This window comes from Lepidochelys olivacea, assembly GCF_965140295.1.
Source record: "Lepidochelys olivacea isolate rLepOli2 genome assembly, chromosome: 9".
In the NCBI taxonomy this organism is placed as follows: domain Eukaryota; kingdom Metazoa; phylum Chordata; order Testudines; family Cheloniidae; genus Lepidochelys; species Lepidochelys olivacea.
This window is the reverse complement of record NC_140419.1, coordinates 9,869,426-9,885,615: the sequence shown is the minus strand read 5'-3', so window position 1 is coordinate 9,885,615 and position 16,190 is coordinate 9,869,426. Positions and strand designations below refer to the sequence as shown.

At 43.4% G+C, this 16,190-nt stretch overlaps 1 protein-coding gene across 4 annotated transcripts in view; it reads left to right on the top strand.

Annotated features, from left to right (window-relative positions):
- Window positions 1-355: 355 nt before the first annotated feature.
- The window catches only part of ATP11B (ATPase phospholipid transporting 11B (putative)), a 123,991-nt gene continuing 108,156 nt past the window's right edge, over window positions 356-16,190 (top strand). For all 4 annotated transcript variants that reach the window (XM_084640014.1, XM_084640013.1, XM_084640016.1 and 1 more), the window contains exon 1: window positions 356-661. In XM_084640014.1, the coding sequence (XP_084496140.1) occupies window positions 635-661 (27 nt within the window). In that variant the 5' untranslated portion in view covers window positions 356-634. The remainder of the gene's footprint in view (window positions 662-16,190) is intronic.

The following is a 16,190-nucleotide window of genomic DNA, read 5'->3' as shown; positions in this document are numbered from 1 at the left end:
ATACGGGGGGGTGGGGGGGGGAGTACATGGAAACAATGAGACAGTTTCCGTCAGCATGATAAGCAGTGGTCTCAGCACAGCTGCTGTTTACTTCTTGTTGAGGGTTTTGTAGGCATCACCCCAAAGGGGGTTTTGAAGCAAGAGGGGTTGATTTTTCAAGACGCTGAAAGGGAGCGTGAGGGGCAGCACAAACGCACTGGTTGGAACATGTTCCTCAGCAACCCCTGTTCCTCCCCCAGCGACCCCCACTCCAGCTTCAGCTCCCGCCCCCTCCTCAGCTTCAGCTCCCGCCACCTTCTTCGGGACCGACTTTCCCGCCGCGCCCCGCCCCGCCCCGCCTTTCTTCAGGCCCCGCCCCTCGCTCTGTGTTGCTGCTCCCGCGTCATTTCCTGGAGGCGGGGCGGACCGCAGGGAGAACCTGCCTCGGCGACCACAGCGGCTCTTTGATGGCGGCTGTCGGGCGGCCGCGGCCCCACCGGCTCCGGGTGCTGGGCGGGCTGCGCCGCGCCTAAGCAGGCGCCGCGTCTCTGCGCCATGGGGAGGCGGAGCAGCGGCGGGCGGCTGCACTGAGGCGGCGGGACCGAGCGGCACTTTCGAGGGGAAACCCCACTCCGGGACCTGCAAGGCCGGGGGGATGTTACGGTGGATCCGCCAGCAGCTGGTAGGTTCCGGGCCGGCCGGAGCGAGAGGGGCCGGGGAGCGGCCGTAGGGCGAGGGGGGCCGCCCCGCCCACTGGTAGGCGGCGGGGGCGGCCGCCTTTTGCCCTCACCTCAGAGCCGCTCCTGAGGGCGGAACTTTCCCGCCTCGCCCCTCCACCAGCCCCACCCCCACGCTTGCCCCGTGTGCCTGGACCCCCGCCGGGCCTCCGGGGCGGCTGGCCCGCGGGGAGCCTCACCTCAGGTCCCGCAGTCCCCTGTTCCGTCTGAAGCGCGCCCGGCCCGAGCCCTTCCGCCCCAAGCGGGGCCGCGCCGAATCCAGGCGTCTCCCGCGGCGAGCGAGGGTGACTGGAGGCAGGGCTGAAGTAGTCCGGGACTCTCGCTCCTCAGCCTGTCTCACAGCGAAGGAAGTCAGAGGCGGGCTCCCCCTCCCACCATGGCAGGCGTGGTGCACTTTGACGGTGGTTAAGGAAACGAGCGAGTCTTTCCTCCTGAATGCGGGATGTGTATAAAATAGGGCTCGGAGGAGTGAAATGTGGCAGGGCGGCTGAAATCGGGGTGGATTTTTGTTTTGTCTTGAATAAGATATGTTCCTGCAGCTTTCAGAGTAACAGCCGTGTCAGTCTGTATTCGCAAAAAGAAAAGGAGGACTTGTGGCACCGTAGAGACTAACAAATTTATTTGAGCATAAGCTTTCGTGAGCTACAGCTCAGTTCACTGGATGCAAAGTGAATACTTCACTGGATGCAAAGTACGAATACGGACTAACGCGGCTGCTACTCTGAAAAATGTCATTTTCAGTGGCTGGACAAATTCTGGGACTCTCCTTTCCTAGCACAACACCTTTGAGTCTTCTCTTTTGAATCCTTGCCTGTCCCAGTTCTCAATACATGGGCTCTTAGAAGCTGAGATAACTGAATGAATAAGATTTTAAATCTGATTGGTAACCTAACATAAAACAAAATCTTCCATTTTAAGTCGGACACTCCTGATTAAAAACTGCATTATGACAGACTAGTGTAGAGAGACTCCTTCAAATGAGCAAGAGTTGGTATGCCTGTTGCACAGTACTGATAAGAACACAAGGCAACTGTACAGTAATACACACATTCTCTGCCAGTTCAGAAATAAACATAAATTGATGTTTGCTGTCTCCCTTTAAATCATTTGTCAATAAAATAAGTCAGCAGCCCTTGAATGCCTTCCAATTCATAATGCAAAGTGAAATGCAAACTCCCAATTAAAGAAATGTTTTTGGAGTGTCTTGTGGGTAGATGCTTCTATTATTTTTAAACACTTATTTCATTGCACTTATCTTATGGATGGCATGCTTTATACAACATGTTAGTGTGGCTAGAGCTTCTCTTATTTATTTATTCTAGTTTGTTTAATTGCAAGCTGTCCCTTTTTTATGATGTAAAGAAAAACAACGCCAAGACTGGCTTGTTTGTGGACATCATTTGCTTTTTTTGAACTAGTTGATAGTCATGAAGAGACCTATGTTTTAGATTATTTCTGATTTAATTATTTAAAGCATAGAGCAGCCAGTGACACTATGATTGCCAGTTTGACTGTTTTTATTGCTTTGGTGTGATGCTGAAGTTTTATGTCCCTGGAAATTAATTGTTTTATCTCTGTTCTGGATATACACTTTTGTTTTATTGCATCCACACGCAAAAGGTTTACTAGTCTGTTTGTCTCATCAAGAATGAAGACTTCGATGTAGTGCAGTTGTCTTTCATGTTTACTGTGAAGATGGGATTACTGTAGAGCCTGCCTGTAAATAGGTTGGGTTTTTTTTTAAATGTCTAGTCTCTCACACTAAGTGTACCTTGAAATATCAGTTCTGGATATTAATATATAAGATATGGTTTTCTTTGTTCTTCAAGTGCACTGTAATACTGAGCAGTTCTTCAAAGATATTTAGTCTTGGAGTAGAAAGGTAAATTGTGTCATAGTCTGCATGCTCAAGATGATCCAGTAGATTTAAGGTAACTGCTTAAAGTGTGGCTAAAAAGTGACTTTATATGCAAAAATTATAGCGCTATCCTAGATTTTTAATTACTTAACCTGCTGTTTATTTTTAAAGTTAGACGTTGGGTTGTCTGAGCCCACAGCTCAGTCACTGCAGGTATTGAACTTCATGTTGCAAGCTGACAATGGCAGTTTTCTTAAGAAGGTCCTTAATATTTAAAATACTGTAAACTAAAAAATAATCAGGTGAATTAAAGGTATTTTTTCAGATTATCTGAAGATGAAGCTGTGATCTCTCATTTCTATAAAAATAATAAATGGCCCATAAGATTCATTTTATTTGTAGTTTTTGTCAATGTTACTATGTCACTGTAAAACTTTATTCTAAAAGTACAAACATCTATACCACAAAATTCAGCTAAACAGTTATGTTTTAAAGAATGTTCTGAAGAAAAGAAGGGGTGGCTGGTCAACTTTGCTTTAACAGTGGAGGAAATCAGGAAAAGAGGAATCATGATGTAAGGGGAAAAGGATTGGGTTGAAAAAGGGTGCTAAGAAAGCAAACCTGAATGATGGGAAGGATGAGTCATGTTTCTTTTTCTTTTGTTTTTAACCTCTGCATGAGGTTTCATAAAAACTCCTTACATTGAAATTCAGTATATGCAAGCTGCCAGTCTGCATTCTCTCACAGCTCGCTCCCTCACTGGTGCCCGTACATACATATTGATCTAACTTTTTAATGTTAATAAAGGTTCAGCAAACAGTTCTATTAGAAGAGAACATAGTAGTGCTGAATAGCTGGGGTGAAATAGTGAGAAGGTATTAGGGAAACAGGTGAGCTGCAAGAGAAATAGTTTTGATTGTGCCATGGATGGCATAGAGGTTCAAGGAGAACTGGGGCTATTGTGGGGAGGTAGAGGCAGAATCTAATTTGATGTGGGTAGGAGGAAATATACTTTGTTTTGGCTATCTGCTGCACACGTGTTGGGTGTGGCAATGGGTCTTGAAACAAAGTATGCCTGTAGATGGGAAGTTTGGAACCTTGAGTGTCTGAGTGAGCCTTATTTCAGTGAGTGGGAGTACTGAAATAAATATGAAAGAAGAGTATGGAAAGTAGCAGGGAAGCAGTGTGGGAATGGGTATCAGTGGACAGGGCAGATATCCTGCTAAGGCTGCATCTGTGTAGATTGTATGTGAATATAAAGTTAACAATTTTTGTTTTACTGACAGTCCAGTACTGCCTATTGTTACTGGTGAAATATGCAGAAATAGGATCACCGTAGTACCTGAACACCTATGTGCACAAGGAGAACAGCAGGAAGACTGGTGTGCCCTGAGATGTAGGAAGGATGGTAGGGGAAATGGGTTACTGATAGAACCTGATTCTTAGCTGAAGAATTAGATAGTAAATTCCTCAGAGTGGTGACTTTGCCTCATTTTTGTCTGTGAAGGTCTATGCAAACCTCTAGTTTTGTACAGCTAAGTCATTGGCCTAGATCTCTCGTGTTGGGAGGGCTGTGGAGCCCTCATGACTGGGAAGGCCATAAATAGAAATTAGCAGTAGCTTCTCAGGAGGACTGGATTTGAAGAGACTGAAAATGTAGTGTGTGTTTAAAAAAAAAAAAAAAAAAAAAAAAGAAGCAGGAGAAGCAACAACTTTAAAAAATGAACACAGTACAATGTATGATGAACTTATTAGCATTCATCACCATGAAGAGAGTAATTGTTCTACTCTGTCCCTCTGGTCTTTCAAGGTGTGTGTGTGTGTGTGTATATATACACACACACAAGTTTTTCATTATGGTGTATGAACATGTATGTTACCTTTCTAATGCACATGAACAACAAGCATGAGGGGGTATAAACAGAATAATTTGGAGAACTGTTTTGCAGAAAAGGAGAGAACAATCCAATTTGAAAACACTTTTGTTGTCGAGATGTAATCTAAAACTATTGTTTTAAAATATAGTTTTCCTTTAAGATAATGTTAGTATATTGCTATACAGTATTTCTCACAAGCCTATAAACACTTTGCAGAATTGCAAAACTGTACCTATATCTGCATTAATATTTATACATTGTTTTGAATATGTTTTCCAATTAACTAGTCCTATAAGATAACAGTGTTCTTAGAGATATTATTGATGAACACAGAGCAAGATAATGTTGGTAAGACTAGAGGTCAGTGTTCAGTGTACACACATGAACCTGTAATACCAATCACTAAGTTCTGTTCTGTTCGGTACTGTGCTAAATTTCTGCATATTACATTAATAACTCTCTGCGTTGTTAGCCTAATTAGTAAAACTTTAAAAAATGCAGTATCTTCAGTTGTTTTCATTTACATAATGCCAACATGCAACAAGTCATGAAGTAGGTTTCTAACTAGGTTATGCTACTAGCTGCCAGTTAACGTATATACTGGGTGTGTGGGAGAAGAGGTGGAGGTGAGACCAGCGCAGTCAGTAGTGATAGGAATGGGCTATGGAGCGTGGAATGTGCTTTGCTATCTTGGAAGCAGCAGCAAAGATGCTGGTGCCCTCACTATATCTAATCTTTTGATTACACACACAGTCGGTGGGTGGATTTGTTGAGGATTCGTTAATTTCATAGGTGCAACCAACTCTGCAGAAAAATGCAGCCAGGCTGGTAAAGAGCAGTTAATAGAACACTGCATTAACACAAAATGAAAAGTGTCACTTTGCTTTTAAACAGTAATGATGGTACTTTAAGACCATACATTTTTAAAGTTCTACATACTTCATTTGAAATGCTAGTGTTCTGGAGTGAAATATGTCCAATTTGAAAGCAGTTTAGTTAGTAATAATTTATAATATATTAAACCAAGTGTTGTAGTTCAAATCTTGCATATCTTTGAGTATTTAGATGTGAAAAATCAGACAGGTAGCCTGTCAGAAATTACTCTGATTTTTGGTGTAACTGGCTAAAAGATTTTTTTTTTAAGAGTATGTGAATAATTTGAATATTTCCCATTGGGTTATTCAGTAGATGCTATGAGCCTGCAACTGTTTCCTTTCTGGCAGGCTCTAGAATTGCCTATTCTTTGGTTTATATGTGATTGACCACTCTGTTGCATCTAAGTGAAGCATAAATATAAGTTTGTCATCTAGGATACTTGTTTCTCTTTTATCCAGAAGTGAATAGAAGATCTACCCAAGCATATAGGTGCAGTATGTGGAGTCAGATTCCTAATAAATGTATATTAATTGGTTTCAGAGTAACAGCCATGTTAGTCTGTATTTGCAAAAAGAAAAGGAGTACTTGTGGCACCTTAGAAACTAACCAATTTATTTGAGCATAAGCTTTCGTGAGCTACAGCTCACTTCATCGGATTGACTTTCCACAGTATGCATCCGATGAAGTGAGCTGTAGCTCACGAAAGCTTATGCTCAAATAAATTGGTTAATCTCTAAGGTGCCACAAGTACTCCTTTTCTTTTTGTATATTAAATATGTTCCAAGACCAGGTCTACATTGTAAATGTACATCAGTATAAGTGTGTTGCTCAGGGGCGTGAAAAATCCACATGCCTGAGTGATGCAGTTATACTGACCTACCTCCACTGTAGATAGGAGGGCTTCTCCTATCAACATAGCTACTGCCTCTCACGGAGATAGATTAACTATGCTGATGGGGAGAAGCTTTCCCATCTGCATAGTAGCATCTTCACTGAAGTGCTATGATGTAGATCTGCCCTAAGATGTTCTTAATCATGATTTTGAACTAAAAATGTGGTTGAGAGAGGATGCCCTAGGACAGGAGTGGGCAAACGATGGCCTGCGGGCCACATCTGGCCCACCAATTGATTTAATCCGGCCCTCAAACTCTTGCTGGGGAGAGCGGTCTGGGGCTTGTCCTGCTCCTGTGCGCCAGCCGGGGAGCAGAGTCAGCAGCTGCTCTGCGCCACTACCAGAAGCAGTGGCATGGCCCCTCTCTGTCTCCTATGTTTAGGGGCAGCCAGAGGGCTTTGCACGCTGCCCCCTCCCCAAGCGCCATCCCAGCAGCTCCCATTGGCCGCAGTTCCCAGCCAATGGGAGCTGCAGGGGCGGTGCTGGCGGATGGGGCAGCGCATAGAGCCGCCTGGCCGTGCCTCCGCACGGGACCCAGAGTGGGGATACAATGCTACTTCCGGGAGCTGCTTGAGGTAAGCACCTCCGGGAGCCTGCACCCCAGCTCCCTGCCCCAGCCCTGATCCCTCTCCTGCCCTCCAAACCCTTCAATCCCAACCCAGAACACCTTTCCGCACCCCAAACCCCCATCCCTAGTCCCACCCCAGAGCCTGGAGCCCCAGCCCAGAGCTCCGTCCTGCATCCTGAACTCCTCATTTCTGGCTCCACCCCAGAACCTGCACCCCCAGCCAGAGCCCTCACCCCCCTCTTCACCCCAACCCCAATTTAGTGAGCATTTATGGCCTGCCATACAATTTCCATACCCAAATGTGTCCCTCGGGCCAAAAAGTTTTCCCACCCCTGCCATAGGACATAGCCAAGGATATAGCCATCATGTTGCCAATTTGGAGTTAACTGTCTAGTTTTGAAAAGAAAACCCTGTTTTAAAAAAACAAAAACCTTCCAAAAAAGCAACCAGGAATATTATTTTCCATGATATTTCTTCTTTGTGGTATGCCTGAGATTAACTGGTGCATATCAGGCATTTATAAGGCATGGGATGTCTTATTCAATAATCATTATATTATACTTGTCTCTATACAGCGAAGTACTACTGTAGTTCGCCTGATCCAGTCTGGATGAACAAGCTGTCATGAAGCTGTGGCTTTGAATATAAAGTTGTAGAAATGTTAATCCATTTATAGCAAGGGTTTATGTTTTTCAGGGTTCGTTAATTTAGTTTTTCAGGTTTATTTTTCACAATTTTGAGTTTTATGTAGAAGTCCAAAAATTAGGGGGCTTGGGGGCTTTGTCTTTGAGTATAGTGTAATGAGTAATCTCTTTTTCTAATGTTCTCTCATGCACTTTAATGTAGTACTGTTTCAAACAGCGCTATACTGAAGTGCACAAGGTAGGGTTGACAACTTTCTAATCACACAACTGAACACCCTTACGCCGTCCCTGCCCCTTCTCCGAGGCCCCGCACCCCATGCACTGCATCCCCCCTCCCTCTGCTTGCTTGCTGTCCCCCACCCTCACTCACTTTCACCAGTCTGCAGCAGGGGGTTGGGGTGCGGGAGGGGGTGAGAGCTCTGGCTGGGGGGAGAGGGGGCATGGCGCAAGCTCTGGGGACAAGGAGTTTGGGGTGCAGGAGGGCTCTCCAGACTGCGGCTGAGGGGTTTGGAGTGCAGGAGGGGGTTCAGGGCTGGGGTTGGGGTGAGGGAGGAGGTGTGGGCTCTGGAATGGGGCAGGGATGCAGGAAGGGTGTGGGTGCAGGGAGGGAGTTTGGGTGCAGGAGGGCAGCTCAGGGCTAGGGCAGGGGGTTGGGGTGTGGGAGGGGGTTTGGAGTGTGGGCTCTGGATGCAGGTGGTGCTTACCTCAGGTGTCTCCTGGTCTGTGAGCCTAAGTCAGGCTCCCTACCTATCCTGGCTCCACATGCTGCCCGCAGGCGCCGCCCCTGCAATTCCCATGGGCCGTGGTTTGCAGCCAGTGGGAGCTGCAGACCAGCGATGGGGTGGGGGCAGCATGTGGAGCCCCCGTGGGCACCCTTGCGCCTAGGAGCTGGACATGCCAGTCGCTTCTGGGAGCCAGGGTCGGCAGGAAGCCTACCTTAGCCCAGCTGCACCACCGACCGGATTTTTAGCGCTGACCGGAGTCACCAGGGTCCCTTTTTGACCGGGCATTCCAGTTAAAAATTGGATACCTGGCAAACCTAAAGCCTAAAACCTAAACCTAAAGCAAAGCCTTTAGTGCTTACCAGCAGTTTCTACATGGACAAATTAATGCACAACACATCAGTGTGTTGTAGAAATCACACCCCCATAATCCACATTGCTGCTCTATGTAGAGACAAACCTTTAGATCAATTGTTTTCAACCTTTTTTCATTTACGGGCTACTAAAAAATTTCAGATGGAGGGGCGGACCCCTTTGGAAATCTTAGAAATAGTCTGTGGAACAAAGATTGAAAACCACTGCCTTAGATACAAGTCACTATTTCTGCTGTTTTTCTGGTGTTTGTTGTGTAAACACCAATTTAATTTTTGTTAAATCAGGGGTGTTTTATCAGTGTTTATTGGTTTTATGAATATTTATAACTGTGTGTGGCCTGATTTGGCCATAGTGCTATTTGGGCAGTGTTTATGCATGTTTGTTTTGATAAGTCATTACAATGTGAGCAGCTGAAAAGAATGGCAAACTTGTGATACTTTCATTAAACTGCCCTGCAAGAAGTCCTTTTGAAAACCCCTGTCGAGTGAGAAAAGCTCTCTGGATCTCTTTGCTAGCTGCTGTTCTGTGGAGTTCTTGAGCGTCTCAAGCTATTATATTCTTCCACTATTCAAATGAATTTAAAAAAAAAAATCTACCTAGGAGCAGATCCAGGGAAGACGCTGAGAGCTACCTGGACTCTAAACTTTCGCAAGCAATAATCCAAGAGTACCAGCATGCTGCAGTTGGCAGAGTGTCTTCTTCCTGTGTCCAGCAAACCTGAATATTATCATGCACTGACAATGCATTTGACACTGTGCAAGACATGAATCAAGACAGTACCTGCCCTAGTGGGCTTATCTAGAAAATGGACAAAATTTATGGCGCAATCCTTAGGAATAAGTCAGTGTTGTGTGTTTTTTAAAATATAGTTAAAAATAATTTTCCTTTAGTACTGCCAGACTTAGATATTGTAACACATTCCATACTTTTGAGAATGGGAGTTGCAGGGTGATTGAAGACTCTTTTCATATTGGTAATTGACATTCCTAGCAGGCCAGTCCAATCTAGGAGTTTTATATTTTTCTCCTAGCAGACGGACACAAGAAAGGGAAAACCCCTAAACCTTCGTGACATCGTTCCTTGAAAAGGGTGCTGTAATATACGTCTATGCTTTATTTCCTGAATCCCTACATGGGGAGGAGATTATTTTTCCCCTACCACCTGTACTATTTAGTTATCTAATTTAATTTTAGTAAACTTCTTCATCTAGCATCTCAATTTAGTGATTATTACTTGGTTCTAAATTTTAGTTGCTGCTTAGCAAAGGTTTTCTTAATATATCATTAAATGGGCTTTCATCTAGTACCATACATACAACGAGCAAAGCCTGACTTGCTGGTAAGAGATGGGAAGGGGGGGGGAAATCTATGTGTTGGACTCTATTTAGACTTTTTGAGTAGGGTGGAAGGAGTTATGAGGTAATTCGCATTTTTTGTACAACCTTAGCAAGTTGAATAGCATTTGGCCATATTGCCTATTTTGGCACTAAAGGCCTTTCATAGTAGTTTCATTTTGTCACTAAGTAATTTCACTGCTTTTATTTTTTATACATTGTTCTTATTTTTCTGTATTGTAGTGTAAGTGCTATATTTTGAACTAAAACATTATTAAGGATTCTTAATTTCTGAAGTCATCAAAAAAATGTCTGATTGCTCAGGTTTCAGAGTGGTAGCCGTGTTAGTCTGTATCAGCAAAAACAACGAGGAGTCCTTGTGGCACTTTAGAGACTAACAAATTCATTTGGGCATAAGCAGCTTCTTTGCATTGCCTGAGCAATGCAAAAGTGGAAGAATCTTGCCACCCCTGCTTAGCTGAGTATTCCCTTGGCTCAGCTTCACCAATTCATAGCTGGTGTATGATCGATCCCTCACAGATTATAGTGTTGTAAGTTACAGCAGCTTCTCGGCTCCTCTAACTTGTGTTGGGACACAGGCAGCATGAGAATCAGGGGGCTATAACCAATGCAAACAGTCTTCTTCGTGGATCTTCACACAGGAGAGAATCTGGCCCTGTGTCTTTGAATGGGCACATTCTGTCACCCAGTGAATATGTTGTCTTTTAATCATGTTACAAAAGTTGAACTTGCTGAGTATTTTCTCCTTCTAATTTCTCTTTTATTTTCTGTTTTAACTGCTGGCCAGGGTTTTTTTCAGTACAGAGTGTTCCAGAAGCATGTAGCAATGGTCCTATATTCAACCAGCTATCTGCTCCACAGAGAAACATCAGTTGCCTGCCTCATATGACTTGTATCCCATTTCATAAAACTCTAAATTTTAAATGGACTTGCAGAGCAGTGTGATTTTTGATGAGATTATTGTTAAAGAGGAGTTTCAAAACTGAGATTGGAGATTCTGGATAGGGTTTGGCATTTTAATTATATACTTTGGGGTTTTTTTTTTTCCACTTGTATCTTGTCTCATCTTTTGCTCTAGTCATGAGCCTCTTCTAAACATCAATCTCTAATTGTGTCAAACTTCTTTGGTTTTGATTTTTGTGACTTAAATGATGGATACTTAAACCAGTGACTATAGACTGTGACTATTACATAGATTGCGTGGCTCTATGCGCAAGACTCCTGCATTGACCCAATCCTATCAAGTAGGTGTCCACTCTTAAGTTTATATTATGTTGTTGGCTAAAGTATTCACCAAAAATGTTACTCTGATAAAAATGAAGAATTTCTTGTACATTCTGGCCTATGCACACTATACCAGTAAAAATAAGTTACAGTAAATGGTGGTTCTACTATGTAAATTTGCTTACAAGGGAGGAGCTAGTTTTCAGTTTTGTAAAGCTTGAATAATTTAAGGTAGTGCCAGTACATGATTTTAAATCAGATTTGCAACTAACTTCCAGAACTTGGAGAAGCTTGTTATTGTTGCAGCTGCAGTTTCCAGTAAGTTTTAATTTTAAAACTTAGCTTTAATAGATTATTTAAGAGTACCCAGCCTGGGATGGGGGAAAAGCACCCTCTTAATAACAGTCAAAATATTTGAACCACAGATCAGTTTTTAATAGGTTTCTGTTATAACGTATTTCTAGTGATTAATCGTATGGGGTAGTGCCAGAAGGCCTCAATCTGGATCAAGGTTCCAGTGTCCTAGGTGAGTACAATCATGTAGAAACACATAGGCAGCATCAGACGTGTTAGACACTTTATAGTCAAGTTACAGGATAATGTGTTTGTCACAAGGAGCTTAGTCTAAACAGATTACTTGTAGATGAGAGATGCAATATAATAAAAATCAAGTTAATTTGTTAAGCTTATCAGTTTTTTCTTTTGTTCTTGAGGATCTCTTTGGTGAAACATTGTGTTTTTTTTCTTTTTTGAAAGGAGTCCTAGGAATTAGAGGCTTCATGGAAGAATGATTTTTAAGGTGGGACTTGAAGGAGAAGGTGGAGACACAATGCACTGGCTTATTTTGCCTGGATGACAGGCTTTAAATAGAAGCTAAATTCTTGAGGGTCCCAAGAATTTCAAATTCTTGAAAAATGAGTAGTTGAAGTCCCTACACCTAATCATGTGAGGTTCGAACAAAAAATCCATTATACGCTTCGAAAGTAAAAATTAATAACTGCACTAAAAAAAACCATAGAAAGCAGAAAAATAATTAAAGGATCACTGTTAAGGTGGGCAGTCCTAAAGTATAATCTTCCTTTAAAATAGCATGTTTTCTTTTGTACTACTGTACCTGGACTATTATATTAGTTCTCAGAATGGAAGGTGTGATGTATGAAAAACGCCATGTACCCAACTAGGTGAGTATATGGTGACAAACTAGGGCACTGGAGTTTACTGTTCTATAAAATCACTGGAAGATAAAAAAGAACTATACATATAGTATACTCTAGCATATACAAACAAATACCTACTATACTTGGTCAGTCCATTTTGTTCTAGTGTGCAGGTAGGGTATTTATCCTGCAGTTAGAAAGCCTAGATAGTGTTTTTTGGATGAAGATAAGTATATTTAAAGTCCAGGTCTAGCAATGAACCCTTTTCTTTTTTTATATGGTGTCATAAATATAAAGGGAAGGGTAAAACCCTTTGAAACCCCTCCTGGCCAGGGGAAAGCTCCTCTCACCTGTAAAGGGTTAAGAAGCTAAAGGTAACCTCGCTGGCACCTGACCAAAATGACCAATGAGGAGACAAGATACTTTCAAAAGCTGGGAGGAGGGAGAGAAACAAAGGGTTTGGGGGTCTGTCTGTAGTCGTCTTGGCCGGGGACAGAACAGGAATGGAGTCTTAGAACTTTTAGTAAGTAATCTAGCTAGGTATGTGTTAGATTATGATTTCTTTAAATGGCTGAGAAAAGAATTGTGCTGAATAGAATAACTATTTCTGTCTGTGTATCTTTTTTGTAACTTAAGGTTTTGCCTAGAGGGGTTCTCTATGTTTTTGAATCTAATTACCCTGTAAGATATATACCATCCTGATTTTACAGGGGGGATTTCTTTATTTCTATTTACTTCTATTTTTTATTAAAAGTCTTCTTGTAAAACACTGAATGCTTTTTCATTGTTCTCAGATCCAAGGGTTTGGGTCTGTGGTCACCTATGCAAATTGGTGAGGCTTTTTATCCAACATTTCCCAGGAAAGGGGGAGTGCAAGTGTTGGGAGGATTGTTCATTGTTCTTAAGATCCAAGGGTCTGGGTCTGTAGTCACCTAGGCAAATTGGTGAGGCTTTTTACCAAACCTTGTCCAGGAAGTGGGGTGCAAGGTTTTGGGAAGTATTTTGGGGGGAAGGACGCGTCCAAACAGCTCTTCCCCAGTAACCAGTATTAGTTTGGTGGTGGTAGCGGCCATTCCAAGGATAACGGGGGTAATATTTGTTACCTTGGGGAAGTTTTGACCTAAGCTGGTAAAGATAAGCTTAGGAGGTTTTTCATGCAGGTCCCCACATCTGTACCCTAGAGTTCAGAGTGGGGGAGGAACCTTGACATGTCATAAATATAAAGGGAAGGGTAAAACCCTTTGAAATCCCTCCTGGCCAGGGGAAAGCTCCTCTCACCTGTAAAGGGTTAAGAAGCTAAAGGTAACCTCGCTGGCACCTGACCAAAATGACCAATGAGGAGACAAGATACTTTCAAAAGCTGGGAGGAGGGAGAGAAACAAAGGGTTTGGGGGTCTGTCTGTAGTCGTCTTGGCCGGGGACAGAACAGGAATGGAGTCTTAGAACTTTTAGTAAGTAATCTAGCTAGGTATGTGTTAGATTATGATTTCTTTAAATGGCTGAGAAAAGAATTGTGCTGAATAGAATAACTATTTCTGTCTGTGTATCTTTTTTGTAACTTAAGGTTTTGCCTAGAGGGGTTCTCTATGTTTTTGAATCTAATTACCCTGTAAGATATATACCATCCTGATTTTACAGGGGGGATTTCTTTATTTCTATTTACTTCTATTTTTTATTAAAAGTCTTCTTGTAAAACACTGAATGCTTTTTCATTGTTCTCAGATCCAAGGGTTTGGATTTGTGGTCACCTATGCAAATTGGTGAGGCTTTTTATCCAACATTTCCCAGGAAAGGGGGGGTGCAAGTGTTGGGAGGATTGTTCATTGTTCTTAAGATCCAAGGGTCTGGGTCTGTAGTCACCTAGGCAAATTGGTGAGGCTTTTTACCAAACCTTGTCCAGGGAGTGGGGTGCAAGGTTTTGGGAAGTATTTTGGGGGGAAGGACGCGTCCAAACAGCTCTTCCCCAGTAACCAGTATTAGTTTGGTGGTGGTAGCGGCCATTCCAAGGATAACGGGGGTAATATTTGTTACCTTGGGGAAGTTTTGACCTAAGCTGGTAAAGATAAGCTTAGGAGGTTTTTCATGCAGGTCCCCACATCTGTACCCTAGAGTTCAGAGTGGGGGAGGAACCTTGACATGGTGGCACAGTGGTGGGATTAACCTGAAATCATTTTGAGATCCAGTTGAGATTTTTTGAACTAGAAATACAGATTTTAAAAAGGAATTTTTAGGAAGTCCAGAAGGCAGCTTTGAAACTGAAAGCAGCTTGGTTTCTCTCTGCTTTGTGGCCAAGCAGAGACAAAAGGGGATCATCTTGTGAATTGCAGGTTTTCTTGCCTGGAGGCAGGGTACTTAACTCCTGCAGGGAAATTCACAGTCTTCCAACCCAGAGGTTTTTTTTTCTTTCTTTTCTTCCTAAAAGTAAATAGGGGGTGTGTGCTCTACCCATTTGCCTGGAGACAAAAGTGGCAGGGTTTTTTTTTAGGATTTTGATTTTTTTTTTTTTTGTTTTACAAGGAGCACAGGTTTGAAAAGAAATTTTTTTTTTCTTTGGGCTGGGTAAGCAGTTTTCCAAGTAGTTGGAGGTTTTTTGCTTTAATTTGGGCCCAGAGCAGAGACAAGGGAATTGTCTTTTTCTGTAGGCTGACAATCACTATCAGAGAATAGGTACTCTATTCCAGCACAGCAAAAGTTTACAGCCAAGTTTTGTTTGTTTATTTCTAAACCTCGGGTGTAAAGTTAGTTAAAAACAGAGAGGTTAGAATGGCCAAATCCTCAGCTCGACTACAGCTGGAATTAGCCAAATTTCAGGCTGAGGAAAAACAAAGGGAACATGAAAGACAGATAGAACTCATGCGGCTGGAGAAGGAGGTACAGGAGGCTGCTCACAAGAGGGAAATGGAGGCAAGGAAGCATGTGGAGGAGATGGAGAGGATAAAGGCCCAGCAGAATATACCAACAAACCCTAGCAATCCTTCTCCAGGTACCACTTCCCATCCCAGAAAGTTCCCCACCTACAAGGCAGGTGATGATACTGAGGCCTTCTTAGAAAACTTCGAAAGGGCCTGCCTTGGGTACAACATCTCTACTGACCAATACATGGTAGAGCTGAGGCCGCAGCTCAGTGGACCCTTAGCTGAGGTGGCAGCTGAAATGCCTAAAGAACACATAAACAAGTATGAACTGTTTAAATCCAAGGCGAGAGTCAGAATGGGGATAACACCCGAGCAGTCTCGTCGGAGGTTCAGAGCCCTAAGGTGGAAACCAGACATGTCATTTACCCGACATGCCTACCACATTGTAAAACATTGGGATGCCTGGATATCAGGAGCAAGTGTTGAATCTCCAGTAAATTTGCCCTTCCTAATGCAAATGGAACAATTCTTAGAGGGTGTTCCTGAGGAAATAGAAAGATACATCCTAGATGGGAAACCCAAAACTGTAATTGAGGCAGGAGAGATTGGAGCCAGATGGGTGGAGGTGGCAGAGAAGAAGAAAACTGGTCGCAGTTGGAGCGGAGACCAGAAGGGACCACCCCAGACCACACCCTATTACCGGGGGCCGCCCAAAGCCCCACCTACCTCCCAAAGAACCCTCCAGACCCCTTATCGTCCCACCACCCCGTTCTCCAGCAACCCACCTCGCCCCGGTGACCCGTCAGCTGGACGATGTTTTAAATGTAACGAGCTGGGGCATGTAAAGGCCAACTGCCCCAAGAACCCCAACAGGTTACAGTTCATTGCACCGGAATCACACCAGAGGTCCACAGGCCCAGATACCTCCCAGATACCCTTGGAGCGGAGGGAAACTGTGAGTGTGGGTGGGAAGAAGGTCACCGCGTGGAGGGACACCGGAGCACAAGTGTCAGCTATCCATGCTTCCTTAGTGGACACCAATTTAATCAACCCAGAGATCCAAGTGACGATT